Source organism: Chaetura pelagica, unplaced genomic scaffold (genome assembly GCF_000747805.2).
Source record: "Chaetura pelagica isolate M959 unplaced genomic scaffold, ChaPel_1.0 scaffold42, whole genome shotgun sequence".
Classification (NCBI taxonomy): domain Eukaryota; kingdom Metazoa; phylum Chordata; class Aves; order Apodiformes; family Apodidae; genus Chaetura; species Chaetura pelagica.
Genome location: NW_009952575.1, coordinates 76900 through 93658, shown reverse-complemented (window position 1 = coordinate 93658; position 16759 = coordinate 76900). Strand labels below are relative to the sequence as shown.

The following is a 16759-nucleotide window of genomic DNA, read 5'->3' as shown; positions in this document are numbered from 1 at the left end:
AAATTTCTGCACTTCGTGTGATCTCTTTTATGTCTGACAGACTGTTTAGACAAGTCACTCTGAGAAGCTGAAAAAAATAGGAAAAAAAGTCTTACTTGTAAAATCATGGAGTTGAGGCAGCGAATCCAAAATTATACCAACCAGAGGGAGGTAGAGAGCTGCAATTTTAATCTTCATCTCTTTTTTTGAGCAACGTGGGTCTAGGTCATGGGAACTCAGCAGGCTAAGGATAGCATTAACAGCTTTTCTTTGCACCTTGCTAATCCTGTTAACACAAAAACCATCCATGAACTCCATTAATGGAACATGCACAAATTATTTATAAAGCAAAAATTTAAGAAACAGAGTGGAGGTGAAATAAATTAATACACTGATATTCATTAATTCATCTCTTCCATTCTAAGCAAAGAATCATGTTCCCTGCAAAAGATAGCTGTCTTACATCTTCTAGCCACTTCATCACAATCAAAGAGCATCCAAGTCTTTAAAAGTTCCCACAAAAATTCAATATGGTGAAGAAAGGTACTTATGGAAAAGCATCAGACTCTGGCCAAAGTTTAGCTAAACTCTTAAGCTCAGACAAAGTCAGAGGTGTTCAGAAATAAGAGTAACTGAAATTTTAAGTTGTATTCTCAATTTGTGTATTTAGCCAACATTACTGCAACAAATAGGTATTTTTATTCACTGGGACCAATATACTGCAGATAAAACAATGACTGGGTTATTGCTGTGTTACAGAGTGACTCACTAAAAAGAGTGGGGGAAACAGGACTGCCCTGAAATCAAACTATGACCTTGCTGAGAGTAATACTGAGACTCAATCCCGTTCTAGAATCTGCAAATTGGGATACCCACCCCTCGCTGTCTGCATCCAATGCTGCTGCCAGTTCAGTGAAAAGCAAGCCAGTCAGAAAGTGCTGCTGACGATATTCAGCTGAGAGGTCAAACATACCAGCGATTTTCTGGTCCTGGAAACTAGAGCAGGAGCTGGAGTTCTGCAGAATAATTGTTAGGAGTGTTAAAAGATCAAAACCAAAGCTTCTTGAAGAGGTTGTAGTCATAGGCCACACAGCTAATGGAAAATCTCTACCAGAGGAAAAACAGAAACTTGGAAGAAGACTGGACATTTTGGAGGAAAACATCTCCTTTTTGAAACAAAAAAAGCATTTAGTTTCAAATGAGTTGGTTGTTAGGATGCAAACTCATCCTTTCCTTGCTGTGTGAGCAACTCACTAGACATTTTTTGAGGCATAAAACTCCTGCCCTATATTCATTAGTTTGGACAAGACACGGAGTCAGAATTTCCCCCATATTTACAACTCTTTACATTACTCTTACAGTTGCAGAGCAGCCATTGGGCACCGTAGAGCAAGAAGCTGCCCCTACATTAAGAGTGAACTCATTGTCAGAAGCTCTGCATTGTGCCTTCTTCTGTCTAGCACAGAAGTAAGGTCAGGAAAGATGTGCAAACAATGCCTCCTTTCACCCTTGAAATCCTTACCTGAGCTTGCTGGCAGCTGGCATAATTTAAAGTAGTCTTCAAACTGCTGTAACTTACAGCTATGACTGATACATAACCAGTTCAGAAATGCAAAGTTGCTGCTATATGTGTCTTGTGAACTTCTTAGCTTCTCCAGTCATAGGTCTGTGCCACAGGTCACCTCAGAGTATTTTTGTACGTCTCACCATTCTTAGCTTCAGTTCCATTTCCCTGCATCCAAGGACTGTGGCAAGTGTGGGGCATTGCACTGAAATGCACTGAATTGCTGTGCATTCCTGTATGCTGTAATTCTCCAAAACAGATACTGAAACATGAAACTGTAGTTATGTATGGACAGGATGTTCCTTTCAGACCTTGTACTTCTACCTTAAGAATAATTTTTTGTTTGCACATTTCTAGATGGGCACATATCTGTGCAATGTTAAGTTTTAGCTTATGTCGCTGCAGTTTTGCAGTAGTACTCCTTCAGAGTTTATTCGTCTGCTCCTCTTCTTTCAGGAGGGAAGTTGTTCTCCCCAGCCCAACCGTGGCTACTTCTAATCTAAGTGTCTGAATACAGAGCAATATAAGTCTTTCATTACATAAATGCTTCATGTGATGTTCATGCAGTTTTATCTAATGGATGCCTACCTGGGAGGATAAGGAGGGAGAGGGTGATGGTGGAGCAGACACAGAGGTCATGAAGAAGAGGTTCAGATTGAGGTAATGCTCATGGCTGCAAAGAATTCTCAGGAACTCCAGTCTCATGGAAATCAGGGTGGAGAGTGAATTCAGCTTGCTGGAGAGCTAGAAAAGCAAACAAAAAAAGTGCCATCTGATGGGCGTGTACCATTTAAATTACCATGCTGTGAAATATCCAGTTTCCTGAAACAGAAATAGACAAATAGCCCAGCAGGCATGAAAATGTTCATTTGTTCCTGTACCTAACTAGTTTCCATCTGTTAGCTGCTCTTTATTTGGCTGTGGTGGTTTCTCTCTCCCCTTTCCCTGGCTGGCTTACCAGCTTCCCAAAAGATAATAAATTCTTTGGGTTCTTTTCCTCCCAAAAGAAAAACGTACAATATTTTTTTCTTTTTTGCATTTTTTAACATATTTTTTCTTTTTTTTCAAAGATGAAACCAACCAAACTTTGCCTAGCCTGTCGAAAACTCATAAAAAGTCCTGCTAGGTAACACAGAGCATCAGTGGTCTTGTAATTTCCCTTCATATCAACAACGACGTCAGCAGAGTATTGCACATACTATAGGAAGCCACCCTGCCTTCTCCAACCTACCATCAGCTGACAGAGAGCCTTCCTTTGGAAGAAAAACTACAGCAGGTATATCACAAAACAGAAGCAAAACTTTCCCCTTCAAATACAACAAATAATTTCATAACAAAATCCCACATCATCATTTATTTTTTTATTTTGGGAGGCTTGTAAAACAAGAAGACAGAGATTAATTATTTTGATTGAACCACCCAAATCTAAATACTGGCCTCACAGAATGGCACTGGAAGAGTCAGAGACCAAAAGCTGCTGTATGGCCTATGGATCCTGCTGCTGGGAGATGTAAAACAGTAGGGGAAGAAAAGTGGGTCCATGGATATGCTGCAGCAGTGCAAGGTATGACATGTTCAAAAGAGTATTCACCTCCACTCAGTTTTTTTCTGCAGACTACAAATCAAAAGAGGTTTAAAGTTTCTGCATATGCAATAGGAAATAGGAACTTTACCTGGCCCTTTAACACAGCTCAAAGGATCTTGATGGATAAATTAATCAAACAGAACAGAACACTGGGCTGGCCATAAGGCAGATGTAATCCTTATCATGCATGGTGCCTACCTGATTACAGTAATGTTTGATGAGATTAAATACAAATCCTCGGTCCATTAAAGAAAGAAGATCATACAAGAAAAATGCCAGACTGATATTAATTTTTTCTGCTTGCTCACTTTCCTTAAAAAAAAACACAAACAACAACAAAAAAAATGCAGTTATGATGTATAAAATTTATACAAATGTAGAATACTTTTCAGAATAATTAAAAAAAAATTAATTATAGAATCATAGAATCCTAGGGGTTGGAAGGGACCTCGAAAGATCGTCTAGTCCAACCCCCCCTGCCAGAGCAGGGTCACCTAGAGCACATCACACAGGAACGCATCCAAGTGGGTTTTGAATGTCTCCAGTGAGGGAAACTCCACAACCCCCCTGGGCAGCCTGTTCCAGGACTCTGTCACTCTCACAGTAAAAAATTTTTTTCGGATATTCACCTTGAACCTCCTATGCTCCAATTTGCACCCATTACCCCTTGTCCTATCACTGGTCATCACTGAGAAAAGCCTAACTCCATCTCCCTGACACTCACCCCCTACATATTTGTAAACATTGATGAAGTCACCCCTCAGTCTCCTTTTCTCCAAGCTAAAGAGACCCAGCTCCCTCAGCCTTTCCTCATCAGGGAGATGTTCCATTCCCTTAATCATCTTAGTAGCTCTGCGCTGGACTCTTTCAAGCAGTTCCCTGTCCTTCTAAATTAGGGGACAGCTCCCATAACTCATATGAAACATAATGGACAGGATTGTTTAAGTACTTAAATTTAAATTATCTTTTAAGAATCGCACAGAGTTAATACTGTAAATTATTTCACCTATTGTATCTTTCACAGAGGAATATCACAGGGTGAATGAAAAACTTTATCTATGCAAACCTTTAGGCTGATAATAATGAAAGGTAATTTGGGACCTGTTCTGAATTCCCTATCGGCTGCAACCTTGCAACCTGAAGCTTTGACATTAGAGAATGCTGTTTCAGGTACTTAAAACAAAAAATATTGTTTAAAATTATTAATAAAAACCTGCAATGGCTCTGCCAAGCATCTTGTTTAGAAATTGTAAGTATAAAACTGATGATAAACAAGTACTGGTAAGATAAATTTGTGGGTTTCACCATTCAGCAGCGAAGCTCTTGCATGCTTAGAACTGGCCTGATTACCAGCTATGCAGCCCACAAGTGAAAATCAAAAAGAACTTCACCTGCCCTCTAAATAAGGCTACAGTTACTTCAAACACAGCCATTTAAATAACAGAAACTCAGTAGGGTACGAAGTTCACCAAGAGAAGTTTGTGATGGTGCCTGAGGGATCTGCAAACATTTAATGCTTAGGGCCCTCAGGTAGGTTCTCTCAAGACTGACAGGAGATGACCGAGAAATATGTTGCCCCTACTTGTGTGTCTGACTAGTGAGAACAGGTGTGCAGTACCGCAGGGTGGATATGATTTAATTTTTCAGTTTTCAACTGCTTTGTTTTGTTTATTTCCTATGATCTGGAATTTACACAGCAAAACATTTTTCTACTGTGAAAAAAAAGAATTAGTTTTCCACTACCTGACTGGGAGGCTAAAATATTCCAGACATATCACTGCAGAATCACAGGGCTATCTGACATACTCAACCATGTATTGAAACACTGATTATTACTGCTTGGATTTAAACATCAGACACACATTACCTACTGCTGCTCTGTACAACAAACCAATGGCCCTAATTCTGCAAACACTGGTGTGGGATTTTCACACATTATCAGGTTCTATACACTCACTTTATCAAAATCTTATTGAGTTAACAGCCCATAAAAACCTGTGTATTTCTTGTGAGGAAGCCATAAAATACTAATCTCTTGGAAAAACCTATCGTTCCATTAAAACATTTTTGATGTAACAATTTTTTAATTTGAGAAGCCAAATGCAGAATAAAGGAGTATATGAAGTAGGAAGGAGGGTAACAGGAAAGGGGGATAAAAGGAATAAGCTCTGCTTGGCCAGCAGTCTGATGCCCTGCTAACCTAGAATAAAGGAGCACTGCCACTGAAAAATGGCATCCAGACTTTCCTGTTGGAAGGAAAGGGCATTCTGTCTCCATATCCTGCAGCCACACTGAGAAGCAGGCTGGGTAGCTATGCTGCATAAAAACAGTCTGCCAGGGGAGCACAAAGCTGCCCCTTGCATAGCCAGAGTTCTTTCTTAAGGTCTGTGTGAGAAAACTACCTCGGTTTTGCACTAATTGAATGTGAAAAGGGGTTAAATACAGCTTAGAATAACGTAGGGTCAGTAGCAAGAATCCATGGTGCTTATTTCATGCATTTACCTTTTGTGGTTTGACTAAAAGTGCAGCAATCTCTGAAGTAACCACACTAACTATAGTGGTAATATCATCTTTGAAGCGATCAGAGAACCGGCTTCTTCGAGGGTTATCTTGCTTCTCTATGTTGTGCACATACTGAGCCATACTCTTTATCTGTAAAACAGAAAAAAAAAGATACCTAAAAATTCCTAAGCTGGAGGTAAAACTACTGCTTCAAGTTAATAAATGGGAATAAGATCCCCTACTTGTTTTTCCCTGAATGGAATCACTCTCATCTTCTCAGAGCCGCTGTGATAAATCCTACATGTACTGGCAATGACAACCAGGAGCCTAAGACTCGACCACTGACAGCTACTCTCAGCACCTGAAATTAGAATTGCCCTCCCCAGTCCCTTGCATCTACAGCTCTGAAATGCTGCTGCTGGCAACTTTCGCCCTTCATGATGGGCAGGGAGTGACACTTGGAATGAATTCTCATTTCTTGACCTGCTTGACCTGTGGAAATCAGTACATTTTATCCACTCACATGCATCACCTTGGGTCTTTGTGAATCCATGGGTTTGGGGAACCTTGTCACACTGCTCCCATGTTGTTAAAAAAATAGAAAACACAGGCACAGGTATTTTCAGAAAAGGAAGGGTACAGTTTGATGTCCATCCTTCAGCCTTCTGCAAGCTGTGGACCATAGTGCACATATTTAATACAAGACTTTGCTATTACAGGCTGTCAGTGGGAAATCTGAGTGAATATGGAGAATTCTTTAGTTGCACTTCCATTATTCAGGACGTCTTTTTTTCACACTGAGGCTGAATATTGAAGAGATCACCATCCAAGTAAATCTGTGCCTGGAACACCTCCTACAGTTCAACATTTACTTACTCTAAAATATCACTGTCAAATCTTACCAGGAGCTCAAAGAAGAACCAGGAATACTTGAAGACAGATTCTCTCACCATACCCGTGCTGACCACCATCTGCAGTGCCAGCTCCTCATGGAAATGCTAGATAATAAACAGAGAGTGTTGGGAAATAGTTTTCAATCAACTAATCCTCTAGTTTCAATAAAACTCCTCTTCCCTGTGGGAAACTTCTCCATGCTGGAGAATCAGTAGCTGGATGGGGATTTGTGGACAATCCTGTATGATCAGAAGGCAGAAATGATCAAAATTACATACAAAGAATGTTGGTGTTGAAATTGGGACCCATTTGTCTCTGGATCCAGAATCTTGGATAACTAAACTGGGAAATGCCTTTGGTCTGCCCTCAGGCCACTGGCTGTGTGCATGACAGGGAGGAGTCCCATTCTCCTCTCCCCCCTGCACCTTTCTATTTAGCACATCCATATTTTTTGAGATAATGTAGAGGGGTAAGATTGTCCCCATGGCGGGAGAGAAGGACACAGAAATAACCACAGCAGAGTTTGTACAGAGGTTTGTAGATGGAGACAATACTTTGTGCTATGAGATCTGACTATAAGACACTCAATTGCAATGATCTAAACTTTAGGAAAGTAAAATCTGGACAAAAAAAAATATTGCAATGTCTATATATATTTTTTTTTAATACCTTACACAAACAATAAAGCTAATGAGATTCCTAAGGACATCTACTTTGAACAGGATGTATTAATCCAGATTGGTACAAACCTCTCTGCTTTTTGGCAGAAATCAAACCAATAAACATGAGTAAGAAAGGAGAGTTTATTAGCTATAACTCAGATTCTGAACTGCTGATTGCGGGGTTTCCCCCCACTTTTTCATCTAAAGCCACTGCTGCTGATCAATGCCAAACATGAGATGCAGGTCTGAAAAAATTATCTATGTGATATGGTATCTTCTATGTTGTTAAAAAAGCTATCTGGGAATATATACACAAGAGAGGAAGGAATTTGTTGGTTCTAAAAGCAACTCAAAGGAGTAAAGAAAAACATTCATTACAGAAGAAAGGGATAGTAAACATTTCTGAATGCAATTTGTTGTAAGATGTAAAGGCAGGTATCCGAGGGTAAACAGCAGTGGAAAAAGACAGAAGCCCTAACACCTTGAGAACAAGAGCAAAGGGAGGATGCAGGCAGGCTGCTACTTGTCTAAATCTGCACTGGCAAAGGAATCTAAAGAGTCTGGAGCAGAAGCAGAAATGTTTGGGTAATATTTACCCACTGACTCAATATTCCATCACAAACTCCTTGTTCCATAAAACTAGTTGGTTTTTGTTGTTGTTGTTGTTGTAGTTTTGTTAGTTGTTGTGTTTTTTTTTCTCCTATCTCCTCATTTAAAAGCAGTAATGACCAGAACAGCCTCAGGAGGCCCCAGGCTTTCTTAACGTGCATTTTCATGCTTACTGGTAAGCTACCTTTTTATTGGATGGTCTTGGACTCGAACAAGCGCTTTGCGTGTCTTTTGTTCCTTCAACATAGAAAGACATCCGACTGGAGCTGTGATCCATAGGCTGGGGGGCATAGCCAGAAGAAACACATAATAGTAAATTAATAAATAACCTAAGCTAATTAACAGAGAATAAATCAGCCTCGCTGGTGGTTTTTTTTGTTTTGGGTTTGTTTTGTTTTGTTTTTGTTTTTTTTTAAGGTATGCGCAGAGGTTCACCTAAAAAGCTCTTCTCTTTCCTCCTCCCCATCCCCCTTGCCCCTGGAGGCCAGAGATCACCTGAATGCAGCAGGAGAGTGAAAATGACAACACTGACATCACCTGCCCAGTTTTCAGCACTGCAGCTGCATTTTAGAATCGCTACAATTCACCCTACATCTAAAATTAAGTAGCATGTAGAAGTCTTCCTTCCGTTAAAAGAATGACGATTTAAAAGGCAGTGAAATGGACTCAGCCAATTATAAACTGCTACACTTATCAATGTGCTGAAGCTGTACTATCAAACGTTTTAATTTTGTATTAATTTGGGGAAAAAAACACCTTGCGCTCCTTTTTTCTTTTTTTTTCTTTTTTTTCTTTTTAGGACACAGTACATTATAGTAAAATTCCTAAAGCTATGAAGTTCAAATTTACGTTATATAAAATTGCTATGGATTAATACATATGTCCATGTAAACAAATCGAATCCATTGGCAAAGCCTGTAAATCTTACTAGTTCTGGTTTAACTGCTGAAGATAAGCAACCGTTAACTTAGGAGAAAAGACTTCAAAATGTTTCTGAAAGTAATCTGCTTGAGAAGCAGTATTTTACATTTGTAACAGTCAAAGAAAAGGGAGGGTTCAGAGCTCAGCAGATAGCTCCTGCAGAACTTTGCCAGGGCTGCAGCTAGGAGCAGGCTCCATGCACAGGAAAAAAAAACCAAACAGCTTTTGTCAGAGGCACAACTCCCAGCTCCTTTTACTCTAGATTGTGGTTTCCCTAGAGAGCTGAGCACAGGTGAAATAAAACTCTGAGATGAGCCTGGGATTCTGTAGACCAGCAGGCATCAGATGCCAGCCAGGGAAACAAAATCCTGCTTCTTAGCTAGCATTGTCCTTTCTATCCTGCAAGCTGTTGGTGGCATATGTAGTTGTGGATGAGAAAGAAAAAGGAAGTTTTTGTTTTACTTTGTGGTTGCACCAAGTATTTGGAAAGTGTTACAAAATATGCACGTGGTGTCTGTACTTTTGGCCATACAAAACCATGAGGCTGCCATCATATTAATTTTGCCTATACTTTTTTTTAACAGGAAACTATTCAACACCAAATAGGCTCTGTGATTTAAAAAAAAAAAAAAAAAAGTTAAAAGGAGGGGAATAATTATTCAGTGCATTTTGAGAAAACTGTTTTCATTCTGAGGACTCCTTCACTCCTTTCAGAAAGGGAATCTGTTCTCAGTGTCTTTTCTCAAACTGACTCAGTGCAGCCTGGACCAGCCCATGTCACCAGATGTGAACATAAGCTAAATGTCTGGAGGAACATGAGAGTGAGGCACATCAGAAAAGCAAATCCCCAACACCAAATAATCTCTGTGATTTAAAAAAAAAAAAAAAAAAGTTAAAAGGAGGGAGAATAATTATCAGTGCATTTTGAGAAAACTGTTTTCATTCTGAGGACTCCTTCACTCCTTTCAGAAAGGGAATCTGTTCTCAGTGTCTTTTCTCAAACTGACTCAGTGCAGCCTGGACCAGCCCATGTCACCAGATGTGAACATAAGCTAAATGTCTGGAGGAACATGAGAGTGAGGCACATCAGAAAAGCAAATCCCTCTGTGGAGTTTCTAATCTAATAACAAGAGACAGAGTGCCCTTTTCACTGGTAAGAAACATCAAAATTTAGCAATGAGATTTAACAGCAAATGCTTCTGGTGAGACACACAGTGCTTTTACAAGAAGTAAATCCAGCCCTCAAAGACTGTAACTAGATTATTAGGTTTCTCCAGTTCTCCAGATATCTGACTTTGTTCTCTTACCTTGGAAGACATGATGGTTTTGACCTCCTCATCAGCAGCAGCTTGTGTAACAGTGATGTCAGGATTGCTGCAGCTTATCACGCGGCTCTGCAGGAGTTTACTTCCAACAGACGCTGCGGAAGTGCGTCCAAATGTGTAATAACGAGACTCTGTCAGAACGGCACTGCTGCCTGCACCTGCCCACAGGGAGAAGTGTGAACTGAGACTGAAGAATATGTGTAGGAGACAAACATGAGGTTCAAGCCAGCTTTGCTCAGTGCTGTTATAGGATCAGCATTTTACATAGCATAAGGCTCCTAAAAATCTCACCACCAATTACTTCATTAATGAATTGCATAGGCATTGAATGACAAGGTGCTGATGTTTTTCCGAGTCAGTAGCTCACAGGGTGATTGCACAAGCAGTAACAAAAGATTAACAGGGCTACCTGAGCAGCAAGTACTATTAAAATAGCTCCTTCTTCCCATCAGCTCTTTTTAATTTGCTCTAGTTTAAGGCAAGATTCACAGGCCTAAAAAAGTATCACCTTCAATATACATAACATTTAATACCAGATTCAAAATATCCAAGGAAGTAAGAACTGCCAGCAAAAGTTAATACATAGCAATTGATCAAGTGAATCCTATAGGCTTTAGGACAATGGACTGCAGAAGAATAACAATGGTTGTGGTTGGAAGGGACCTCTGGAAGTAATCTGGTCTAACTTCTCTGCTTAAGCAGGGCCACCTAGAGTCAGTTGCCCAGGACCACATCCAGATGGCTTTTCAGTATCTCCAAGGTGAGAGAATCCACCATCTCTCTGGGCAGCTTGTGTCAATGCTCCATCACCCTCACATGAAAGGAGTTTCCTGATGTTCAGAGGGAACTTCCTGTGTTTAATTTTGTACTCATTGCCTCCTGTCCTGTCACTGAACACAAATGCAAACTGCCTGGTCCTGTCTTCTTGCATCTTCCTTTCAGGTCTTTGTAGACCATCCTGAGCCTTCCCTTCTTCAGGCTGGACTGACCCAGCTCTGTCAGCTTTGCCTCACAGGAGAGATGCTCCAGTCCCTTCATCACCTTTGTCACCCTTTACTGGTCTTTCTCCAGTATGTTCATGTCTCTCTTGTACTGAGAAACCAAAACTGGACACAGTACCCAGATGTGGCCTCACCCGTATGAGGAGAGGAGAGGGATTACACCCTTAAACCTGCTGGTTAACATACAGGATTCTATCATCTGACGACATTCATAATGTGATGGAGAAAATGGCAGAGCCTGGCCCTATGCTGCTTGGCAGTAAGTTGTTTTGCATGGAGAGTAGTTTACTGATGTACATGCCAACTGGCATCTTAAGCCAAGTGTAATTTTTTGAGGAAATTCCTGTAAAGAAAGCCTCAGTTAAGATGTCTCTCACTTTCATGTTCATGAAACTACTCCGTTGCATGTAGCTGTGGAGTCCTCTCACTTCAACCCTGCATCTTAAATGATGACTGATAGACAGAGATTATCAGGGCAAGTCCATGTTGCTTTTTGCAGCACCCAGCTCCCTGACCTTCCTCTGAAACAGTTGTTACACCTGAACAGTGTTGTGTTTCAATGCTATGCAGTCTGGGTCTGCAAAGCTGTGTTTTCTATTTTATAGGCCAGGTCACAAAGTCCTCCTCTTAGAAGCACTGAGTACATGCTGAATAGCATGTAACCAGAAAAAAGGATGCTTTTGCAGCCCTTGCACCAGTATTACCTGGTTTGACTACTTCCCTTTGAGGGTCTGGCAGACGAAATACATAGTAGATGTAAGATGCCAGAAGGCAGTTCCTCCCATGCTGGTCTTTGCTCAGGTCTTTGCTGTTATGCAGACTGTTCACTATTGCAACCACAGATTCAAAGGCAAACTGTGAGAAGTTGGCTGTGAAACAAAGGCAAGAATCAGTCTCAGGTCTGAAGGGTACAATAGAATTAGGGGAGGGTATTCTTTGTATCAACAACTAACCCTACATGCTTTAAGTCAGTCCTTAACAAATTCAAAGCTCTAGACAGCAATTGCTATGCCTGACCAGACCTAAGGTCAGCATAAGCAAATAACCACTCTTCAGTAGACCAAATTACTTTCAACCCAATCACTGCTACTCCATTATTTTGTGCTGCATAAAAACAGATGGTAACTCTCAATTATCATGTTCTGGTTTGGTTTGGCGGGACTTTTTGGTAGTGGGGGAAGGGCCCCAGGGGTGGCTCCTGTAAGAAGCTGAGAAGCTTCCCCTGCTCCAAACCCAAGGAGCCAAGGAGCCATTAGAGGTACAACAGAGGGGCCTCTGTGATTAAAATACGAAAGAACAGAGCAGAGAGAGCAGCTAAAGAGAAAGAAGAGCTATGCTTGAGAGGTGAAAGCCAGTGCTGGCGTGAAGATCCCGGGTGGTTGGTGAGGAAGAAGGGGAAGAAGGTGCCCAAGCAGAAGTTTCCCTGCAACCCATGGCAAGATGGCAGCTGTGCCCCTGCATCCATGGGGGAATATGGTGGAACATTCCCTGAATGTGCCAGGAGGGATGAACTTGGCCAGTGGACTTGGGTTCTGTGGCCAGTGGGTTTGGATTATGCAGCTGTGGAAGACCATGGTACCAGGGGAGGGGGCTGTTCCAGAAGCAGCCTGTGACTCTGCGGGAAGCCCAGACTGGAGCAGCTCTGGATCTCGTGGGAAGGACTCAGGAAGGAGAGGTTCGTGGAGGACTCTCTCCCATGGGAGGGACCCCATGGGGAAGCAGGGAAGGACTGTGAGGAATCCTTCTTCCTGAGGAGGAAGGAGCAGCAGGAACCACCAGCCTGTGAAGTGACTCTAAACCCCATCCCCTGTCCCCCTGTGCTGCTGTGGGGAAGGAGGGAGAGAAACTGGGAACAAAGGGATTTGGGCCCGGGAAGAAGGGAGGGGTGGGGTAACATATGCAAGCCCTGTTCTGTGTGTTGTCTGTGTCCTGTGTGTGTTTGATTAGTGTGAAATTAAATTATTGTTTTTTCCCCAAGTTGAGTCTGTTTTGCCCGTGACTGTAATTAGTGAAGAACCCTCCTTGTCCTTTGTCTCAACCCATGAGCTTCTAGTTGGACTTTGTCCTTCCCATTCCACAGTGTGTGTGTGTGGGTAGGGAGGGAGGCGAAGCTGAGTGAGCGGTCATGGGGCTGGTTCTTTGTTGTCCTGTTAGGCCCAAACCATGACACACCATTTCTAGAGCATTCACACATTTCATATAAAATACCTATCTGAAGAACACAAAGACTCATTATTCTCCAGCTGACAGAAAAATGCAGACTAGCAGGCTTTTGTCCAGATATTATAGTGGAAAAGTGCTGATTACCAAAATAACTTAAATAAAATATACCACTGTTTCCAAGTATGCCTTCCCTCCAGAGTTAACATATGTAATGGGCAACTGGCAGCCTTGTAACAGAAAAAGATGTGTACATTACTATACTCTCTCTTTTTTTGTGCTCACCTAATTTTGTCTAAAGATATTTGGGCTGAGGATATGGTGCAGTCAGCAATGTCTGCTGTAGCATAAGTGATTTTGCTGGTGTTTACCTTGCAAAACCACCAAATTCCAAATGAAGTTAAACAACAACCCATTTTCTGACATATATTTCCAGGTAAGTAAAGTATTACAATGTAACCTATCTCCCAACTACAGTCTGGGAGTCTTATGTGTAGGGGGGGAAAGGACAGAAGGCAGTAGTTCAGTTGAAACTGACTGAATTGCGAAGTGAAACTGTCTCGAGAAGAACAAGGCTTTCTGAAACTGGGTACCTCAAATACTAAATCTGAGTCTGGATGTTTATCAATCATTTACCCCGCAGTTCTAGGTTACTTGCACTACCATTCCAAAGCCATGCACCAGTAAATACCTGTCTGCCCAGCTATGACCATGGGCTGTACAGCCAGCTGGAAAAGTTTATCTAGTACCAAATGTAGAAACAAGACAAGAGGTTCAAGGCGTGAAGAATTCAAGCAGATGATGCTGAGTTTCAGTTCATGTTCCAGTGCAGCCTCTGTAATCTTCTGGTCCATCAGTCGAATTGGGAATGTCACTTGACTTTCGAGAGAATGGCAGAGAGTGAAGAACTTCTCCAGGTGATTGTCCTGCAAATACAGTGCAGCCATAGCTAAATAAGTCAATATACTTCAGGCTGCTGCTAACTGATCAAAACCTGATCGTCCCACCTGATGAGAGAAAATATTTTCACCCTTCTGTCTTGCAATGGTGGCTAGCCCTAGAGATCAATTTGTAAAGCAGCTGTAACAGCCTTTTTTTTGTTCTCTTTCATCTGGCTCAAATTCAGATTCTGGTTAGATCAGAATGAACACAGAAAAGGTAAAGCCTTAGCTAATGTGATTGCTTCATTAATGTTCCCTCTCTCTAAAAAACTATCCATCTGTAGTCCCTCTGCCACCCACACCTAAGTTCCAGCCTCATGAGTGAGTATGCCCTACTTGTATTTAAAAAGCATGCTGCAAAGTGATGATGGACCTGTTTCAGACACAGGGCCTCCAGTTGTTGGGTCACAGCTACCAGGGTTATTTGGAAAGGGATAATGGGTAGGAGACACTGTAAAGCAGCAGAAACAAAATAAAGCTTCTTTGCCTCAACAAGTATCCCAATAAGACGGGCAAAGATCCAGTTTCCTCTCACATTCAAATAATGAGAATCTAAAAGTTCTCATTCAGCACTAAGCTTGTGTCCCCACACCATGAGACACTGATAGCTGAACTGTCTGAACCACTCTGGTTGTATAACCTGTCGCTGGATTGGGGACGTGCTCTCTTTGCAGATGTGGATACATGGTTTGAACTAGCTTTGCAGAATAGAAGATGCAGACTGCAGAAACTGGCACTGTGCCCTGTCAGTGTCTTCCAGAGTCTAAGCAGATCCTTGCTGAGCTGAGAGGACACCAGGCTTCCCGTTGCTTGATGTGACTTATTGCTGAATGTCCTCATTTGTTCATTTGTACCGATAGATTTCATTACACAAAGGATTTAATTTGGTGAGTATATCAGGTTATTTCCATAGCTGTTAGCTGTTTCTAAATGTGTGAAGGCTTAAACAACTCCATTTCCTAAACCTCCTAAGTCATCTGGGACATCTGAATTCTCTTGGAAATGAAACTACAGCTGTGTGTCACTTTTGATGCATTACCTGAGTATGAACAGATGAAACAGCCTGCACTTCAATATTGAAAACACCCTTGTGTCCTTCAACCCACTTAATAGGTGGTGTCTGACATGGAACTTTCTGTGATAGAAAAGAAACATGAGAATCATCACCTTCCTTTTAATGATTAAACAGAAAGTCTGTTTACTTGGGGGTCTATATGATATTTGTGCTATTCACTTCATTTTAGACATGTGAATACAGCACCATAGACAGGACCACGGCTTTCTCTTCTCGTAAGACAAGATGGAGAGAAGATCATTAATTTAACAGTGTTAATATACATTTTCTGATGGGATATTTTTAAGGTAGAAGTTCCCAGGTAAAGCAGTACCAAAGGCACTCCACAGTCATTTGGTGTGGGTTTAACCCTCTGGACAGTTTTCCATTTGCCATATTTACTCAGGGGGCACAGTTTTTTGCCCCAGTAGCAACACCTGATTCCATTTCTCCTCCCTCTCCCCCACAGCCACAAAAAAAAATGAGCAAATAATCCTGTGGAAGAAAGCAAGTTATTGACTTGACACCCTCCAAACAAATGTGTCCTTGATTAGACAATTCATAAAGATTTGCTTGCATAACTACCTTTAAAAAACACAGTATAACAATACGAAAAAATAATAACACCATCAGTGACAATAACAACAATCTTTTTCTCCAGAGCTTTCCCCTTCTGAACTACAAAAAGGAGGCATTGTTTACAAGCAGAGAGCAATGTTAGTTTGTGAAACACTTATGCTGTTCTTTTACATTAGGAAAACATTATCTTTTCATAATTTTCTTTACCTCAGGAGAGTGGATCGAATAGTGGAAAGGCAGCTTATCCAATGCAACAGGGAGACAATAATGTCCAGTTTGAAGACGATCATTTAATAGAATCGGCAGCCACTGAAACAAATGAAAACACAGCAATATTCATTACTATATATGATTAGGACTATTTATCTCATTTACTGTGTAGAGTCAACAAAACAACAAATGAGATATCGACCCAAGCATCTTTGTTCTAACCTATTCAACATTAATTTCTTCGCATTTTGAATTCACTGATAGCTACTGTAGAAAAATGTACAAGACTGTTTTGCAAATCATCTCTTTTGAAGAAAACAAACAGAGCTTTTCATGTTTGACATATATATTTCTAATAAATGCTACCAGAAGGATTTAGTAGAGTCCATACTTTTCTTAAAAAAATTACATATCTTGAATACACTGATCCCTAGCTTTGAAGCAAATTAACGGTTAAAGTTTTGCTAAGGATGACTTTACTATCTCAGCCACGGTCACCATGACGATTAAGGTCAGAATGACTCACTAGAACTCGGTACTGATACTTGGACACACAATTTTTCTCCTATTCACATCTGAAAGAGGCTGTGCATTTGGGCATTATAGGACAGAAACATTTTATATTTAGGTGATAAGAAGCTTGAAAATTACGTCAAGTCTTGCTCCTGAACTACAACTTAATTTGCTTCTTACCAATCCCATTAACATTGGTGGGACTATGCCTGCCCATAAAAGCAAGCCTATTCAAAAGCATTGTGACCTCTGGGATCAAA

The 16759-nt window shown here is 41.0% G+C and overlaps 1 protein-coding gene across 1 annotated transcript in view; it reads right to left on the bottom strand.

Annotated features, from left to right (window-relative positions):
- DOCK8 (dedicator of cytokinesis 8) overlaps positions 1-16759 on the bottom strand; it is a 66927-nt gene that overhangs the window by 24826 nt on the left and 25342 nt on the right. The window contains exons 17-28 of the mRNA XM_009993612.1: positions 15984-16085; positions 15183-15278; positions 13894-14128; positions 11747-11911; positions 10024-10199; positions 7980-8075; positions 6533-6628; positions 5631-5780; positions 3327-3440; positions 2132-2287; positions 856-995; positions 96-265 (exon numbers count right to left, since the gene is read on the bottom strand). Coding sequence (XP_009991914.1) covers positions 96-265; positions 856-995; positions 2132-2287; positions 3327-3440; positions 5631-5780; positions 6533-6628; positions 7980-8075; positions 10024-10199; positions 11747-11911; positions 13894-14128; positions 15183-15278; positions 15984-16085 — 1696 coding nt within the window. The remainder of the gene's footprint in view (positions 1-95; positions 266-855; positions 996-2131; positions 2288-3326; positions 3441-5630; positions 5781-6532; positions 6629-7979; positions 8076-10023; positions 10200-11746; positions 11912-13893; positions 14129-15182; positions 15279-15983; positions 16086-16759) is intronic.